Genomic DNA, 20,075 nt, shown 5'->3' on the forward strand with positions numbered 1-20,075 from the left:
GTCACTGCTGCGCGTCGGCGGGATCCTTAGGCTGGTGCCTGGATGCCTTCGTCACTTCCGCCCCCGCGGGGAAGCAGGGAGGGCGGAAGACTGGAGAAGTAGGAAGTCTAGAGAAGTGGCGGTCGGGAGTCTAGGTGACAGGGCGAGACGGAGCTGGAAGGTGGTGGGAGGGGGCCGGGCAGGAGCCAGCGGGAGGGCCAGGCCTGGAGGCCCCCACCCTGGCGTGCCCGCTCCGGCCGCGATTCAGGAGGAAGAGGAGGATGATTTCCAGATACACTCGGAAGGCGGTGCCACAGAGCTTGGAGCTGTGAGTGGACTGCTCAACCATCCCAGCCGCGGCCCGGGGAGGCCGAGGTGGGGTGCGGGCGCTCTGGGACTCTCCGTGACCAGTCCCTTGCTCCTTTCTTTTCCCAGGGAGGGAGAAAGAAAATTTTCTTCGGAATTCTCTCCTCCCAGCCTTGCCGGACGCTGTCCCTTGCACCTACACCTCCAGCGGAGGGTGTTGTCATCTGTGCTGTACCAGGACTTGGTCCTCCTGAGCTGCACTTCCCGAACTCAGGGACCGGGTCTCCTAAGGCATCTGTAGTTTTTGCAGTGCTTCATGCCCCACTGTCAATGGCCACCGACGACTCAAAAAGTTATTAACAGCTGACCGAGTGCTATAATAAAGTTGAATATATCTAGTGCCAGGCACCATGCAAAACTGCTTACATGTATTAGCTCACTTAAACCCATCAACAAGGATAGCAGATGCGGACTATTATTTTGCATATACTACAGATAAAGAGCCCAGATTTAAAGACTGTAGCATGCCAAAGATTACATAGCCAGAAAGTGGAGCTGAGGTACAAACCTGGTGTCAATCTGATTCTGAAGCCTGCGGTCATAACCATTACACATACGGACTGCCTCTCCACCTCTGCAGTTAAGCATCAGAATCCTTAAGGACCAGTTTCGTTTTGAGACCTAACAGAGCAAATATTTCTGGCTAAAAGACACACCTCCTACCCCTAGTGACGAGTTGTAATTTAGCAAGTAATGGTAATGTTGCACGTTTAAAAATGCTTTACACTTTCAAAAAGAATTTCACATATTGATTCTTGTAACAACTCAGTAAGATGAGTCTGATTATCTTCAGTTTTTCAGAAGGAAAAATACCGGAAAAGAGACACATCTTAACATTATATAACCTATAGGTTTTTGAGGTTGGGCTTTTTAAACACCAAATCCCACCCACCCCTTATTTTCTCTACTGAGCTATGTAATTTTAGCAACCATATATTAATAAATATTAACTATACATGGTAATTGCAAAGCTTGTTATTTTTCAGTTACATCTGGCTAGGGTTTTTTTTCTAGCTGTGTGACTTCTAGGCTAATTACTAACTTTGATCCTTCAAATTCTATAATATAGGAATAAGACCTTATCTACAAGCATATGTAAAGTGATGGCACAGAGCTTGACACGTAGTTGGTCCTCAGAAAATGGTAATTTCCTTGTCCCTTCCCACCTTTACTTGGTACAATAGCCATACAAAGTTCCGTCTGTGATCTCATCTTGCCTTTCAGAAGCTTATCTACTAAGTAATAGTATATCTACACAGTAGCAATTCAGATAAGCTTTTTAGGAACTAGGACGAAGAAAGTTATTTCCTAATAAAGCAAACAGGGCTTAGCTAGAAATCTTTTATAATAAATTCTGATCACTCTGATAGTAAAAAAAATCATCTTTTATGGAAAAAATGGTTGATAGGCCAGAATTACTGACCCAACATAGCTATGTTACTTGTTCTCTATTGTTAATTTGATACTCCTAAAGAGAACTCTCCCAAAGATGATTCTCTAAGGGAGTCAGGATGATGGGAATAATGAAGATAACGAAGATTATATCTAAAAGACTGTAAATTAAGAGCAATTTTTAAGTGTTATAATGGTAATGTGCTTTGAAGCAGTAGCTTTAGTTTTCTCCCTTACACTTCCAAATTATAGATGTTGAAAAGAGTGGAAAAAGAGTGATTTTTCAACATACAGCTTAACATTTTTTAATGATAACTTTAAACATAAATATATAGTAATATAATGAATCACCCACATTCAACAGTTACCAAAATTTTAATATATTTGCTTTATCTATTTTTTCAGCCTGACTGTTACTCATCTGTAAAATAAGGAAGCAAAACTGCAGACACTATCATTTTACCCTTATATACTTCAGTATGCATCTTTAAAAATTATACACATTTTCTATGTAACCACAATGCTGTTATCAAATTTAATATTTCTTCGGTATTATCTAATTATCACTTCGTAATCCAGTTTCTCTGACAAACTGAAAAATGTCTTAAGTTTCTGTTTCGTAGCTGGAATCCACATTTTTCATCCTACCACTTCCTAGACAAGTTTTTGGTTGTAGGATCATTAAATGAGAGAAGTACAGATAGCTCTATACACGTCCATCCCCAGGGATTGAGAAATAATTTAAAGTACAAGCTCTACTGACTGGGCCCCTAGCTTTATATTTGTATACAAAAATGGTTCACTGAAATTTCAAACTATTCATTTGCTCTGCGAAGCCTCAGAGCCAGACTACTTAAGATTTGACTGCTAGCTCCATCACTTACCAGTCATATGACCTTGAGCAGGTTACTTAATTTCCCTGTGCCTCAGTTTCCTCTCCTGTGAAATAGAGTATTAGAGATTTATAATATACATTTGCATATTAAAGGCCCTGGGAAGACCTCTTGTAAAGAAACCTGTATAACTTTAGTTTAAGCTATCATGCTCTCTAAATTTATTTCAGTACAGGATTTTGTGGGGAAGGAAATGTACTGTAGATGATCAGGACTAGAATATATAATTGATCCCATAGTTTATTCTCATGCACATATTGAACTTTCTATAGCAGCATTGTCGAGTAGAAATATAAGCCACATCTATAATTTAAAAATTTCAGGTAGTCACATTTTAAAAAAGTAGAAACGGGGTAGCTGGATGGCTCAGTTGGTTTCAGCACAAGCTCTCAACAACAAGTTTGCAGGTTCCCTCATGGGATGGTGGGCTGCGCCCCCTGCAACTAAGATTGAAAATGGGCGACTGGACTTGGCGCTGAGCTGCGCCCTACACAACTAGATTGAAAGACAATGATTTGGAGCTGATGGGCCCTGGAACATACTGTTCAGATTTGGAACATACTGTTCTCCAATAAAATTAAAAAATATATGTATTATTTGGAAAAAATAGTAGAAACTGGTGAAATTAATCCTTTTACCTTTTTATTTTGAAATATAGACTAACAGGAAGTTACAAAAATATACATTGAGTCCCATGAACCCTTCACCCAGCTTCCCCTAATGAAGACATCTTATGTAACTGTAGTATTATTTCAAAGCCAGGAAACCAACATTGGTACAATACTGTAAACTATAGACCTTACTCAGTTTTCACCAGTTTTTATATCCACTCTTTTTTGTATGTGAATACATAGTTCTGTGCAATTTGATCACATTTACAGATTTGTGGAACTACCAGTACAATGAAGATAGAAAGCTGTTTCATCGCCACCAAGGAATGTTCTTGTATACCCTTTTCTATTCATACTTATTCCATCTCCTGACAACCAATGATCTTTTCTCTATCTCTATAGTTTTGTCATTTGTGGATGTTATATAAATGGAATCATATAGTGGATAACCTTTTGAGATTGGCTTTTTTCACTAAGCGTGATATCGTTGAAATCCATCCAAGTAGTTGCATATATCAGTAGTTCACTCCCTTTTAATTGCTGGATCATATTCCATTGTGTGGATATACCAGACTTTAACGATTCACCCATCAAAGGAAGTTTCAGTTTCTAGGTTTTTTAAAATTATAAATAAAGCTGCTGTGAACATTTATATATGGATTTTTGTGTGAACATAAGTTCTCTGGGATCAATGACCAAGAGTGCAATGGCTAGGTTGTACGGTAAAGGCATGTGTTTAGTTCTATAAAAAACCGAAATTATTCCAGAGTAGCTGTACTCTTTTACATTCCCACCAGCAATATATGAGACATCCAGTTTCTCCATATCCTCACCTGCATTTTGTGTTATCACCATATTTTATTTGAGCTGTTCTAATAGGTGTGTGGTTATACTTTATATTTTCAATTTGCAATGAAATTTTAAGAATATTTTAATTTAATGTATCTAAAACATTTTCACTTTACAATATAATCAAGGTAAAATAATTGAGATCCTGTATATTCTTGTACTAAGAGTTCAAAATCCTGTGTTTTACACTGAAAGTGCATCTCATTTCTGACTAATCACATTTTAATTGCTAGTAGCTAGTGTACTTGACAGTGTAGTCCCAGAGCAGCAAGAAGTAGGTGACTAACTTCTAGATCAAGTTTCTGAAAAGTATCTATGTTTTGTTTATAGGAAATGTAACTTTCTTTTTATCTTTCACAGGAAAGGAATAACAAAATATGCTCTTAATCATCATCCCCTTCCAGAGCAGCTGGATGAACTGTCTTCTACCAATGGCAGCCATGAAAAAGATACAAGTTCCCAAAGGTAATAACACAAAGTGTACTTGTTTGCTTATTATACTTGATATTGGCAAAAGTTTTGTTTTTTGGTTTAGGATTGGTATCAGGCCTTGTAGTAATGAAAGAAAACAAATTTTTATCACGTTTTCAGTACCATTCAGTTTCATTCTGGAACAGCTAATGGAAACACATCGTACTTATTTTCATCACCTTTGCAAAGTAGTATTATAAAGCAGTTAAAAGCATAGACTCAAGAGGAGTCCAATAGATCTAATTTTTAATCCTGGTTCTGCCATTTATTAACTGAGTAAAATTGGGCAAGTTAGTTACTTACCTGACAATAGTCTCTCTTAAAGAGTGTTGTGAATATAAATGAGATAAAGTATGCAAAATTTGGCACAATGCTTGGCATATGGTAAATGCTGAGTAAATATTAGCTGCATGTATTATATTAAGAAATAGAACATAGGAGACTATAACTTCAAAGAGGGTTGTGAGAAGCAATGTGTTTGTCACAGGAAGAATTATAATCATAAAACTTAGTTTCAAAACCTACAACTAAACCTCAGATTCTGTCTTGAAAATGAGGTTAATTGAGTTCTGCATCACCAGGTTGTGAGGATAAAATGGGATTGATATTTGCAAAAGTTCTTGGTAAACTGCAAGTGCCATATAAGTTCAGATACTGCTAACATTTTTCAAATGTCTTTAGTTGTCAAGGGTATATGTTATAGGTGGAATATTAAAGTATTCATTATAAACTGTGACTAGAATTATGTACAGACTGCCATCAGTTGTATAGAAATAAGGTAGGACTTTTCCATGATGCTTAAATTTCAAGCATCTTGAAATTTTTTATTTTTTATTTTTGTTTCTGTGGATATATTTGTGCACATGCTTATCATCTACTAAATTGCTGAGTAGCTAATGCAGAAACTTGAGGAAATATAAGACTTTTTCTGTTTTCTCTCCTTCTACATTGTGCGTTTAGTGAATCTGACATCACACAAGAATCACCTTTTACATCAGCTGACACTGGGAACTCAACATCTGCTTTCCCAAGTTATACAGGGATCTCCACTGAAGGCAGCTCGGACTTCTCCTGGGGATATGGTGTGAGTTGTATGTTACTCGTCTGATGGAGCACTTGGGAGACATTCTGGGAGTTTGGATTTGTCTGTTTTGTCAGTATTTTTCATTCCTTCACTCTCCTGCATTGTTTCTTTACATTTTACTACTTGAATTTACCACACTTTATAGTTACAAAGAAGCATCAGTCTTCACCCTCTCAGTGTTTGCTTTGTCTTATAGTTGTTAATTTTTAGAGATGCTCATTTAGTGTTTGACTTAAACAATTGCAGATGAGTATGGATCTGGGCCCTGGCTGTACTCCTTTTGCTGTGCTCAGTCCACTGATGTGTCTCTCCACCAGTGTAACATTCATGTGACCTTGTTTAAAATATTTTTGAAAAAAAAAAAAATATTTTTGAGGGGCCAGCCCGGTGGCTCAAGCGGTTAGAGCTCCATGCTCCTAACTCCGAAGGCTGCCGGTTTGATTCCCACTGGGCCAGTGGGCTCTCAACCACAAGGTTGCCAGTTCAATTCCTCAAGTCCGGTAAGGGATGGTGGGCTCCGCCCCCTGCAACTAATATTGAACACAGCACCTTGAGCTGAGCTGCCACTGAGCTCCTGGATGGCTCAGTTGGTTGGTGGGCTGTGCCCCCTGCAAATAACAACGGCAACTGGACCTGGAGCTGAGCTGCGCCCTCCACAAGTAAGACTGAAAGGACAACAACTTGAAGCTGAATGGCACCCTCCACAACGAAGATTGAAAGGACAACAACTTGACTTGGAAAAAAAAGTCCTGGAAGTACACACTGTTCCCCAATAAAGTCCTGTTAAAAAAAAAAAAAAAAAAAAAAAAAAAAAAAATATATATATATATATATATATATATATATATATATATATATATATATTTTAAAGTCTGTTATTAAGCCATCTACACTGGGAAAATGTACCCTAAAAATGTGATCTATTCTTTAAAAAAAGCAGGTTATAAAGAATATATATAGTGTGGTTCTAATATATGTTATATATGTTAGAAGAAATGACTAAAGATATTTGCCTGAAATTTTATTCAGTTGTTATTAATTGGGTGTTGAGACAGGTAGATTGATTCCTTCTTTCATTTATTTATTTATGGATCTCCCATTATAAAATATTATTTTTAAAAAACCAACAACTTGGGGCGGCCAGATGGCTCAGTTGGTTAGAGCACAAGCTCTCAACAAGGTTGCTGGTTCAGTTCCCACATGGGCCAGTAAGCTGCACCCTCTGCAACTAGATTGAAGGACAGTGACTTGGAGCTGATGGGCCCTGGAGAAACACACTGTACCCCAATATTCCCCAATAAAATTTATTTTAAAAAAAACCCCAGCAACTTAAAATAAAATTTTAAGACAAATTTTATGCATGTCTATCACCTTGATGCAAAAGGATTTTTTATTTCTGTATCCTCTTTCAATCTATATTTGGCCTAGCTATAATCATGGTGTACATAGAATATTATGCTCCATTTCTCCACTTAATATTATTTTGTAAGCACTTTTCCACAACACTGACTTTATACAATATTGTCGTTTACAACCAGCTTTCTTTTTTTTTCATTTTTTAAAAAGATTTTATTGGGGAAGGGGAACAGGACTTTATTGGGGAACAGTGTGTACTTCCAGGACTTTTTTCCAAAGTCAAGTTGTTGTCCTGTCAGTCTTAGTTGTGGAGGGCGCAGCTCAGCTCCAGGTCCAGTTGCCATTGCTAGGTGCAGGGGGCGCAGCCCATCATCCTTGTGGGAGTCGAACCGGCAACCTTGTGGTTGAGAGCCCACTGGCCCTTGTGGAAATTGAACCGGCAGCCTTTGGAGTTAGGAGCACGGAGCTCCTACCGCCAAAGCCACCCGGCCAGCCCCAAGCAACCTGCTTTCTTTACAAAAAGTCTGCCAATTATTATCGCCATAAATTATTTTCCGTATTTAAATTTGGATGTATGTATACTTCCCTTACAATGTATGTGCATGCTATTTTGTGGTCTGATTTTCATTCACTGTTATTTCATACAGACATTTTCTTTTACTACTTTCATACCTGTCAGTTTGAATAGTTATATGTAGTTACATAACATTTCCTTGTTTTAATGTATCATAATTGATCTTTCTCTTATTATCTGATATTTAGGTTTTCAGTTTTTCTTCATTCATTCAACAAATATTTATTGTGTACATTTGTTTTCAGACACTGTGCTTGGGAATATGGGGGTACGACTTACGTGATTCAACAGTCTAATAAGGGAGATTGACAAAAACAAATAAAACTACAAAAGGTGATAAGAGCTCTAAGGGTGCTGACATAGGACATTCTAAGGAGGATTCACTTTAGGTAGAGTCATCAGGTTGAGTAGACTTGAGACTTGAAGATTCAAATTTTAACCACGTGAAGAGTAAAGAGTTTTCCAGAAAGGTAACCAGCAGCAGATGCACAAGTCCTAAAGAGGAAAAGAGCTTTATGTTTCCAAGGGAAAGTGTTTGATATGTTATTGGAACTAAAAAAAGGTCAGGGTGATGGGAGAATAGTGTACAGGGGGAGAAAAACACAAATGAGACTGGAGAGGTAGGCAGTTCTAAATCACATTAGCCACTGTAGGCCATGGTAAAGAATTTAAATTTTATCCAAAGGGAATGAATGAATGAATGTGATCACTTACTGTGAGGTTTGAGTGCAGTAATTATGTATTTCCATCAATTGTCTCTATATTAGAATTAGTAGATGCCAGACACTGTGCTAAGCACTTGCTCTACTATGTCATAATCTCTTTATAAGTCATGAATGTAACACAAATGTTTCCTATTCTCTTGCTTTCCTTTGGAATTTTTTGTGCAACAGATTTTTCAAAAATATTCAAATATAACCTTCTCACTATTGACCCTCATTTCTTTACTAGTCAGGATTTTATCTTTAGAAAGATATTATAATATGTTCTTCATACTTTTTTAAAAGAATTTTGCATGTTTTAGTTTTTAACTCACTAGACCTTTTTTATAATATATGGTGTGAGGTATGAATTGTTCTTATGCTGTTGAATATTTTGTTTGACTCATTTTTCTATATTTGACTAAATGTCTTGTAGTCTTCATGATATTTTTTAAATCTTTAGGGAAAATCTACTAGTGTTCATTAAACAACATATAATATTAAGTATTTGCATCCTCTTTACTCTTCCAGATAAATTTTATTTTCATTTTATCAAATTTTATAAAGTATTCATCAGGGATTTAATTGGTATTGCATTATAACTTTATATTAAATTAGGGAAGGTGTAGAGAGAATTAACATTTATTGAATATTTAGTAGATGTCAGACACTGTGCTAAGTACTTGGTATACACATTTCAATCATTTGTCATCTTAACTGAACTTAGTATTCTAGCCAGAAATATAGTTATTTTATTTAGACCTTCCTTTAGTCTTGTTTATTTCCTTTGAGTAAATCTCCTGTTGTAAGTTACAAGTGATATTAAAATTGAATTTAGAATTTAATTCTACATTTTACTTACTTTTGAACTATAATATCTTAGTGTTTTTGAACTATCACTGGTCTATAGGGATATAGTTTCTTGTCCCAATGTAATGGCCTACTACTTTGCTAAATATACTTATTATTTATAATCATTCTGGAGGTTATATTCTTAGGTTTATTTCTTTTGAAATAGTATTTTAAAATTCAAAGTTAATATATAATAATATGAAGGAAGACATTCCTTTTTTATTCTAATTATATCTATTATTTAAAATTTTATAGCCAATAGTCATAAAAATAGCTAACCAAATTCTGTTCTATTTTAGTTTTATATGCTTTGCGTTGATTTTTTTTTTTTTACATAATCAAGTAAGGTTTACTCTGGGGATACCAATATGGGTCAGTATCTGCAAATGTTTTGTTGGTATTTTTTTTTTTAATTAAAGTTTATTGGGGTAACAATGGTTACATAGGTTTCAGGTGTACAATTCTGTAACACATCATCTATACATCACATTGTGTGCTCACCACCCAGAGTCAGTTCTCCTTCCATCACCATATATTTGATCCTGTTTAATAACATCAGTGATTCAAAGGAAAAAATATGATCAATCGTTGCTGAAAAAGAATCTGATAAAATTAAAAAACCATTCCTTATAAAAATTCTCAATAAAATGGGAGAAGGAAACCCTTAAGACCCGATGACAATTTGCCAACTGAATAGCAAATATCAGTTTAAATGACAAAAACAATAAAGTTATTTCAATTAAAATACGGAACTAGACAGGAATTGTTTATTAATACATTTAATTGATTCCTTTGCTAACTGTACATTTTAATTTTTATTTTTACATAGTTTGTCATTATACACTGTTAAATGCCATTTATTTTTTCATTTAACAATATATTTTGAAGAATTCTATGTTTAAAAAATTCTTTGTTCTTTAATGGCTGCACAGCCATTGCTATTACCAAAAAATGCTGCATTTATATACCCTGTACATATAATGTTTTACATAAATGTGAATATATCTGAGGATAAATTTCTACAGGTGGAACTGCTGTTCAAAAGGCATGTGCTTTTGTAATTTTGCAAGCTGTTGCCAAATTGACCTCTGTAGAAGTTATTCCAATCTGCAGTCTCACCAGCAACATACTCGTCTGGAAGGGCCTGTTCTCCTACACTTTTGACCAGAACAATGAATTATCAAAGTTTTTCATCTTTGCCAGACACTGAGTTTTCAAAATAGGCTATTCTGACTTCTATCACCAGTTTTGCTTTTCCTGGCCCTTCGTGTAAGTGGAATCATACAGTATATAATCTTTGTATCTGTTTTTTTTTGCTCAGCATTATGTTTGGAGAGTTCATACATGATGTTGCACATATTTGTAGTCTGTGAATTGCCTGTTTATATTTCCTTCTCATTTATTCTTTGATTTGTTTGTTACTTTCATGTTAATTAGTAGGAGTTCTTTATCTTTTAGATTAGAGGTGGGTGTTCTTTCTCTGTAAAGACAGTAACTGTTTTAGGCTCTGTCAGGACCCGCAACTCTGTCATTGTAATGAGAAGGCAGCAAAAATGATGCAAAAATAAATGGGTGTGACTGTGTTGCAATAAAACTTTATTCAAATTCAATACATAAAATATTATATTTATGACACCTGATTTCGGGATATAAAATGAGAGTCCTCTCATCCCATTATAAATAACTAAATACAGATTTTTAAAAAAATCTTTTATTGGGGAATATTCGCAAACAGTGTTTTTGCAGGACTCATCAACTTCAAGTCAAGTTGTTTTTCAGTCTAGTTGTGGAGGGCGCAGCTCAGCTTCAAGTCAAGTCGTTGTTTTCAATCTAGTTGTGGAGGGTGCAGCTCACTGACCCATATAGGAATCGAACTGGCCACCCCAGATTATAGACTTTTTTTTAAAGATTTTATTGGGGAAAGGGAACAGGACTTTATTGGGGAACAGTGTGTATTTCCAGGACTTTATTGGGGAACAGTGTGTTTTTTCCCAGGACCCATCAGCTCCAAGTCAAGTTGTTGTCCTTTCAATCTTAGTTGCGGAGGGTGCAGCTCAGCTCTAAGCCCAGCTGCCGTTATCAATCTGGTTGCAAAGGCGCAGCCCACCATCCCATGTGGGAGTCGAACCGGCAACCTTGTTGTTGAGAGCACACACTCTAACCATCTGAGCCATCTGGCCGACCCTCCAGCAGCTAAGAGGCAGCTCATTGTCTTCAGTCTAGTTGTGGAGGTCGAAGCTCACTGGCCCATGTGGGAATCGAACTGGCAACCTTGTTGCTCAGAGCTTGTGCTCTAACCAACTGAGCCATCTGGCCGCCCTTAAATGCAGATTATTTAAGCTTTAATTGTGAAGAATACTTTTTGTTACTGTGTTTTTCATTTATTGAATAAAAATTTAATTCTAGTTAGCCTCAAAAACAAAAAATGGTGCGAGGGGCGTTAGAGAAGAAGAAAAACATTAATCCTTGGAAAGTAGTGTTTTATTTTTAGATGAAAAGACAATTTGCCAAGCAAAATAAGTCAGAAAAAGTCGAAAACCATATAATTTCACACATATGTGGGACATAAAACTGAAAACAACAAATGAACAAAACAAAAACTCATGGACACAGACAACAGTTTAGTGGTTACCAGAGGATAAAGGGGGAGAGTGGGTGGTAGAAGAGGGTAAAAAGGGTAAAATACAGAAGGTGCCAAAAACATGTATACACCTTTTAAGAAAGGAAAAAACTATTAAAATTGTAATACTCAATATATACCAATAGCAAAAGATGAATACAAGTCACGGTTGACTTCTGCAATTACATGAGGTGCTCAAAGTGGTTATTACCATCAGCATCCAGACACTTTTGATTACAGCAAACTACTGCTTGAGCAATGCTGACCAAAGTGTCCACTTATGTACATTTTTTTGGCACCCCCGGTGTATATACAAGTGTGTATGTGTGTATATATAGTCACAGGATGTAAAGTATAGCATAGGGAATATAAGTCATGGTATTTTAACAGCTATATATGATGTCATAGGGGTAGTAGACTTGGTGGGGTTTTTTCACTTTGTGAGGGGTGTAAATGTCTAATCATTACGTTGTTTGGTACACCTGAAACTAATATAATAAAAAAATTGTTTTATATGATTGCATTCTCGTTCATTGTCAAAGTGATGAAAGATGCCTCAAGCCACTACATCCCTTTCTGTTCCTGTCAATACTCTTAATCCTGTAAACTGGAGAAGGGAGGGTTTACACTAGAAAGATGGCTTGTTGGGCACTGTCCTGGTCAGGGGCTTTCAAACTTTTTAAACTGCAACTCACATTAAGACATGTAGTTGACAATGCAACCTAGTGTGTGTACATAAAACAAAAGACAAAATTCCACAAAGTAATAACCTTTATATGAATGATCGCTGTGATGTTTTACATTCTGTTCTGCTTTATTCTATTTCACTTTTTTTGGTATTATTTCATAACAGTTTAAATTGATTTCATGATCCACATGGTCCTAAAGCTTGAAAAACACTGGTAAGAATGTTTTCTGAGAAGTCCTAAGTGTTTCTCTCCCCTGCTTTAACAATTGACATGATATGATACTAAGTCTAAAATTAGGTCAAAATACAAAGTTAAATGAAAAAAGATATGACAGAGATGGGTTAGTTAGTATAAGGACCTTTGAAATCTTCTCTGTTAAGAATATTTTACTTGATGAATGTCCACTATTATTACTAGTATCTTCCTTTCTATAACCCAGAATAGAAGGCTTGGATTTCATTTTCACAACCACCTCTCTTATAAAATAAGTCATCAGGTTCTGTGGATTCTATCCTCACAGTGTGTCAATATCTTTGTTCTCCTTTTCTATTTTTCTTTTTTTAAATTGAAATATAATTTGCATATAACATTGTATTAGTTTTAGGTGTACAATATAATGATTTGAGATATATATACATGTATATGTATAAATATATATATAACTATATATAAAATATATACATATATATAACAAAATGATCAAAGTTCTTGCTTTGTTTCAGTGGAGGACTGAAATACTGACAATCTTCAGACTTTGTTAGAAAAATAAGGGAGTATGGATGTTAAAATTTTAAGTATAACTACTAAAAGACTATAAACTTAATGAATTACTTCCAATTGATAGGGGGAATAAGGAAAATTCAGTGTAGCAGAAGGAAAACAGGATAAAAAAACAACAAAAACAAGGTCAAGTAGAAAACACAAAATACATGGTAGAAATAAGTCCAAATGTTGCACATTACAATAATTATAAGTGGATAAAATTTACATAATAATAACAGATACTCTGAAATTGGATTTTAAAAATCCAACTACATGCTATTTAAAGAAACATGTCAAAAATGGAAAGATCCAAATGTTGAAAATTAAGGAATGTGAAAAGTTATAAGGCAAATAACTAGCAAAAGAAAGCTGACATAAGTAGAATTTAAGTAGATAAATATTTAACAGTAAAGAATAACAAAGTTCACTGACACTATGAAATTCTCATCACACACACGCACCCTCAGGAGATTAAAAACATAAGAAATTTAAAAATATATATTTGTATTGTTTTTACAGTTAACCTTCATATCTACCTAGCAAGCCCTTTTTATTGTGTAGAAGCTGACTTTTATTCTTAGAGTGAAAATGTGTATTTTTCATCGTATATTTTTAAAAGAAAGTATAACATTTCTTATGCTGGAATGTAAAAGGGTGCGTCAACAGGTGAAGTAGAGAGCAAGCAGAGCATCAGATAACATGATCACATGTCACAGTCACACTTCACAGCCATCCCTTTGGCTGTTGCTAAAAGGTAGATTACACAGGACAAAGATATAACCTAAATTGTAAAGTGAAAAGATGCAGGCTACAAAGTAATACACACACACACGACTGATTGTCTACCTTAAGCTCTAAAAAATACTAACATGACACCAAGAAACTATACTAAAATTAGCAATCATTATCTTAGAATGGTAGAATTATTGGTAGTTTTTATTTTTTCTTTATACTTTTCTGGATTTTTCAAAATTATTACAATACAGTATTTTTATTATGAAGAAAATGTTACTTTAGAAAAGTAATATTTCTATACATTTTCATTAAATAGAAATAGGGAGCACATCTGAATGTTCTAAGATATGAAAACACTAACTTTTCTTTCATGGAAATTCAACAATATTTCAAATGGACCAAATATTGAAAACAAAACAAAAATCTTATTGCTTTCAACCTTTATGATTTTTAACAGATACTAAAGTTCACCTAAATATTTTGGGGTGTTATTTTTTTTTTCTAGGAACTTGATCAAAATGCCACTGAAAAAGTCCAGGCAATGTTCACAGCCATTGACGAGCTCTTGTATGAGCAGAAGTTGAGTGTACATACCAAGAGTCTACAAGAAGAGTGCCAACAGTGGACATGTAGTTTTCCTCACCTCAGGTATTGAAGCCCTAGAGTTAACCTGTATTCATGGCTAATACTAAAATTTGAAAAGCAGATTTCCAGAAAAGCTTGTATTCTGAATATTTACAGGCATGGTTTTGATGAATGGAAATAAGGCCATACAGTATAAAGCCTCAGTTGAGAGTAAACTCAAGTTGATGGAAGTTTCTCGGAGTTTTCATAACTACCAACATGTCATCCTAATCCAGTAAAATAATTTCTATACTAGCAGCAGAGATCTGTGTATTATGGCTGTCCAGAGTCCTTCTTTTGAACAAGAGGGTCAGAAAATATATTTGTTTACACTCTTATTTACAGGTAAATTCTTATGTATAGTTGAAAGCAGACATAAGTTGTTAGGAATCTTCTCTTCAATAGAAATTGTTTTAGTGCACTTACTACACATACTTAAAATTCATAAAGCTTCATGTTCTTAAGAATATAATTCATGGTTTTTACTAATTTGGCCTGGCTTTCACCTATTTTGGCAGATCTAATGAAGATTATTATAGAAGATGGAGGGCAAATTACAAATGTTTGCTCAACTTCCTTGGATTTTTTTTGTGGGGGGGAAGAGGGGTGGAGACTATAGCTTTCTCTTTTCCATGTCTATTCTATGGAAGAGAGATATAACTGTGATAAGGCTCTATATTTCTGTATTCACATTTTCTCCTAAAAATCTTTCTTTGGTTTTTTCTTAAACAACAGAAATTTATTTCTCACAGTCTGATATCAGAGTGCCAGGAGTCAGGTTCTCTTCCTGGCTTGCAGATGGCACCTTCTTATTGTGTCCTCACATGACAGAGAGAAAACTCTTGTGTTAAGAGCCATTCTTAGTCAATATCAGACTATGTGTGTATTGGACTTCTATGTAGAGCCATCAAATTTGTTCCAAAAATATCTACATTTTTGTATGTATGCCCAGTGAAGGTGCTTAATAATCTTTTTTATGTTCACTCTGAAGGATTCTGGGTAAGCAGATAATCACTCCAAGTGAAGGTTATGAACTGTATCCTAGATCCCCTTCTGGTATTTCAGCTTCACATGAGGCAACACTGTCTCAAGAAAGAGAGTCTACCATGTAAGTATTTATGTATCCGAATGCCCAAGTATTATAGTCTACCAGTTATATAAAGGGATTAAAATATTTCTTCCTACTTATTGGTATTTTAATAAAACACAGCAAATTCTTTAAGACTGACCATAGTCTTTTTGCATATTCAATTTTGTTATAAAATTTTTCGTTCAAAAAGTAAGATATTACCTTGGGTTTAAGGATGTTTTTGTTATTTACACACACACACACACACACACACACACACACCACACACACTCACACACAGGCGCTTCCCTCTTGGAATAAATGTGTACGTAGACTGGTTTAAAGAAATTTAGGGTCTAAGAAACAGACCTTAAAATTTTTTTTCAAAAAATTTTAAAAAGTGATTTTGTTTAAACATACAGTATTAATTACATCTTAATTTCTCTACAGAAGTAAACTATTAGTTTTTTAGCTTAAAAGGGGTAGTATTGTAGTTAAAATGGGTAATTCTTTTGAACAACTCAAACTCTTTAAATAGCAACAAAATATTCACAAATAGAATTATTTCAAAACCTATGCTTACCTTTATTTAAATCTATTGTAAAATATCATATTTTTTATTGATTTTTTTACTTACTCCTATACTTTTTCCTAAGACTATAGTTTTACTTATTTGATACTATCTAAGAGTTGTGGTAATACTTGCTCTTGATGCCTTTTTTACTTGTAGTGATTTGACCAGACCACAAAGTAAAACAAATACCTATCTATACTTTATACCCAGATATATACTTAGATGAAACAAATTACGCAGCTATATCAGCATACCACTACTTATGGAAAGCAGTAACAAATTAAACATAATCCATGATATTTACTTTCATGTAACTACTACTTTGTCCATACTTGATATTTTCTCTCTTGAGTACCACTATGAACTCATAGCATTTCAAAGTCTTTACATGTTTTAATTAAGCATGATTATTATTGATGCTTCAATTGTTACAACTTGGCCATATCAAGCTAGTTCCTTTGTTTTGACTGTATTCTTGCTTCCAAGATACAGTAGGATGTTGCAGGCCCATGCTAAATTTTTCTTCAAGAATCAGCTGAAATTCAAGATCTAATTCCTTTGAGAGGCTAATAGTATTTGAGAACCAAATTTGGGTAGTGAGGGTACATAAGTTGGTGGTGCTGATGCTATCTTGCTACTTTTTGTAGTAAGAAGCGTGGGAAAATGTGTCATGAATTCATTTTTATTTTTTCAGTTTAACAAACTAGGTTGCCATAAAATATGAGGTTTATTAAATACAGAGACTTTTTACAAAAATAACATTTCAAACTATATCCATTCTTGCCCCTCCACATTACATCATATTTTCCTTTTAAAATTCAAGGTTGATCCTTTCTGTCTGTCTCCCATTTAAAAATATTCAGTAGCTTCCCATTGAATTCAAGATAAAAATCTAAAATTAGGTTGGTGCAAAGGTAATTGCTGTTGTTGCATTTATTTTTAACCTTTTAAATTGCAATTACTTTTGCACCAACCTAATATATCATAAGCTGGCCCCCAGAGTACATCTCTATCTTGATCTCTCTCATTCACTAATCCGCCTACACTGGCTTTCTTTCAGATCTCAAACATACTAAGCAAGGTATTTGGTCCAGTTTCTATTCTTGAGGCGTTCTTGGGCCAGAGGCAAGTGGTACAATGAACACAACATACAGTATCTTCTTTTTATCTCGAACACCTAGCACAGTGCCTAGAACATAGTTAGCATTCAACTCTTTTCCTTTTTTTTTTTACTAAATTGAAACAGATCATATTTATATGATAACAAACTACATAAAAATGAATTAATGTATAAATTGTTATTTTGGTTTCAAAACAATGTTATCAATTAAAACAAATATTAGTGTCTGTCAAAATGGAATTCAAGGAATCGTAAACAATAGAAGGTGGTGGCAGCATAAGGAAAAAACACAGGCCAAGAAAAGGACTCTGAAAAGATGAGTTTGAGGACATTTCCACTTGAAAAACAACTATGCATTCTATTGCTTCAAGTTAGCTTGAAGGGCTTGTCTACCCCTAGTTTAAATACATACCTCAACAAAGATTAACTATAATATCTAATAAGTTGCTAAAGTGTATGACTATATGCAGAATTATAACCTTTAAAAAATCATTAAAAGAATAGAGTCCTGAAATAAACCATTGCGTATATGGCTAAATGATTTTCAACAAGGGTGCCAAGACTACACCATGGGGGAAAGGACAGTCTCTTCAACAAATAGTGTTGGGGAAACTAGGTGTCCACATGCAAAAGAATGAAGTTACACCCTTATCTTACACCATATATAGAAATTAACTGAAAATGGATTAAACACCTAAAAAGACCTAAAACTATAAAACTTCTAGAATAAAACATAGGGGGAAAGCTTCAGGATACTGGATTTGGCAATGATTTATTGGATATGACACCAAAAATGTAGGTAACAAAAGCAAAAACAGACAAATAGGACTATATCAAACTTAAAAATATCTGTGCAGCTGAAGAAATAATCAAGAGTAAAAAGGGAACCTATGGAATAGGGGAGAATATTTGTAAATCACATATCTGATAAGGGGTTAATATCCAGAATATATTAGGAACTTCTACAACTCAACAATAAAAAAACAAATAACCCAATTAAAACATGGACAAAAGAGTAGAATAGACAATTCTCCAAAGATACACAAATGGCCAACAAACTATGAAAAGATTTGTTGATCTTTTCAACATATCTAATCATAAGATTAGATATCTAATCATAAGAGGAATGAAAATCAAAACCACATCACTTCACACCAATCAGGATATCCACTATCAAAAGAACAGAAAATAATAAGTGTTGGAAAAGTAGAGAGAAATTGGAACCTTTGTGCACTATTGTTGGGAATGTAAAATGGTGAAGCCATTATGGAAATCAGGATGGAAGTTCCTTAAAAAGTTAAAAATAGAATTACCATATGATCCAGCAGTCCCACTCCTGGATATATCTAAATATCTGTATCTATATATAAAATTGAAAGCAGGATCTCAAAGAGATATTTGCACACTCATGTTTACTGCAGCATTATTCACAATAGCCAAGGGGTGGGAGACACCCAAATGTTCACCAACAGATGAATGGGTAAAGAAAATTTGGTGTATACATACAATTAATTATTATGCAGCCTTAAAAAGAGAAGGAAATCCTGTCACATGCTACGATAATATGAATGAATCTCAAAGAGATTATTCTAAGGAAAATAAGCCTGTCACAAAAGAACAAATGTAATGTGATTTCACTCATATTAAATGCAGTAGCTCCTCCCGCCCCCTCTTCCCCCCCCCCCCCCCCGTTTTCTGCAGGGGATACATTCCAAGACTAGTGGATGCCTGAAACCACCAAAAGTACCAAACTCTATATATCCTGTTTTTTCCTATACGTATATACCTATGATAAAGTTTAATTTCTAAATTAAGCATAGTAAGAGATTAACAACAATAACTAATAATAAAATAAAACAATTCTAACAATATACGTAATAAAAGTTATGTGAATGTGGTCTCTCATGCAGCGTCTTACTGTACTGTCATCATCATTCTTGTGATGACGTGAGATAAAATGGCTATGTGATGAGATGAAATGAGGTGAACGACATAGGCATTGTGACATAGTGTTAGGCTACTATTGACCTTCGGACGATACATAACAAACATTTTACAGCTTCTCTTTGGCATATCTGAACTGGCAGCATCACTACTTTTGCTCTTTGGGGCTATTATTAAGTAACGTAAGGATTACTTGAAGACAAGCACTACAATACAACAGTTGATCTGATAATAAAGAAGGCAACTAAGTGACTAACTGCAGGGTAGCATGCACAGCATGGGTAAACTGGCCAAGGGGATGATTCAGGTCCCGGGAGGGATGGAGCAGGAGGCTGAGAGAGTTCATCATGTTACTCAGAACCGCATGCAATTTAAAACTTATGAATTGTTTATTTTTGGAATTTTCCATTTATTATTGTTGGACCATGGTTGACCCGGGTAACTGAAACCATGGAAAGTGAGACCATGGATAAGGAGGGCCTGCTATATCTAAAGTAGTCAAGATCATGGAAATAAAAGTAGGGTAGTTGCCAAGAGAGGGGGCGGGGAAGAGGGAGGCGTAATTAGTGTTTAATGGGTATGTTAGTTTTGCAAAATGAAAAAGTTCTAGAGATCTGTTGCACAATATTGTGAATAACTTCACACTACTGAACTGTACAGTTTAAAATGGTTAAAATGGTAAATTTACCATGTTTCCCCAAAAATAAGACCTAGCCAGACAATCAGCTCTAATGAGTCTTTTGGAGCAAAAATTAATATAAGTCCCGGTCTTATTTTACTATACTATAAGACTAGGTCTTACACATAATA

General features: G+C 34.9%; 1 protein-coding gene across 8 annotated transcripts in view; it reads left to right on the top strand.

Moving 5' to 3' along the window:
• Positions 1–59: 59 nt before the first annotated feature.
• The window catches only part of FAM149B1 (family with sequence similarity 149 member B1), a 48,085-nt gene continuing 28,069 nt past the window's right edge, over positions 60–20,075 (top strand). For 6 of the 8 annotated variants that reach the window (XR_013994990.1, XM_081074389.1, XM_081074388.1 and 3 more), the window contains exons 1-5: positions 60–307; positions 4,451–4,555; positions 5,522–5,645; positions 14,440–14,582; positions 15,550–15,666. Coding sequence is in view for 7 of the 8 variants with exons in the window: in XM_081074389.1 (XP_080930515.1) it covers positions 261–307; positions 4,451–4,555; positions 5,522–5,645; positions 14,440–14,582; positions 15,550–15,666 (536 nt within the window). In the remaining variant the exon portion in view is untranslated. Of the gene's footprint in view, positions 308–414; positions 1,489–4,450; positions 4,556–5,521; positions 5,646–14,439; positions 14,583–15,549; positions 15,667–20,075 lie in introns of all 8 variants that reach the window. The other 2 variants (XM_081074393.1, XM_081074390.1) reach the window with 2 other exon arrangements.

The sequence above is a fragment of the Rhinolophus hipposideros genome (assembly GCF_964194185.1).
Source record: "Rhinolophus hipposideros genome assembly, chromosome: 15".
NCBI classification, from domain to species: domain Eukaryota; kingdom Metazoa; phylum Chordata; class Mammalia; order Chiroptera; family Rhinolophidae; genus Rhinolophus; species Rhinolophus hipposideros.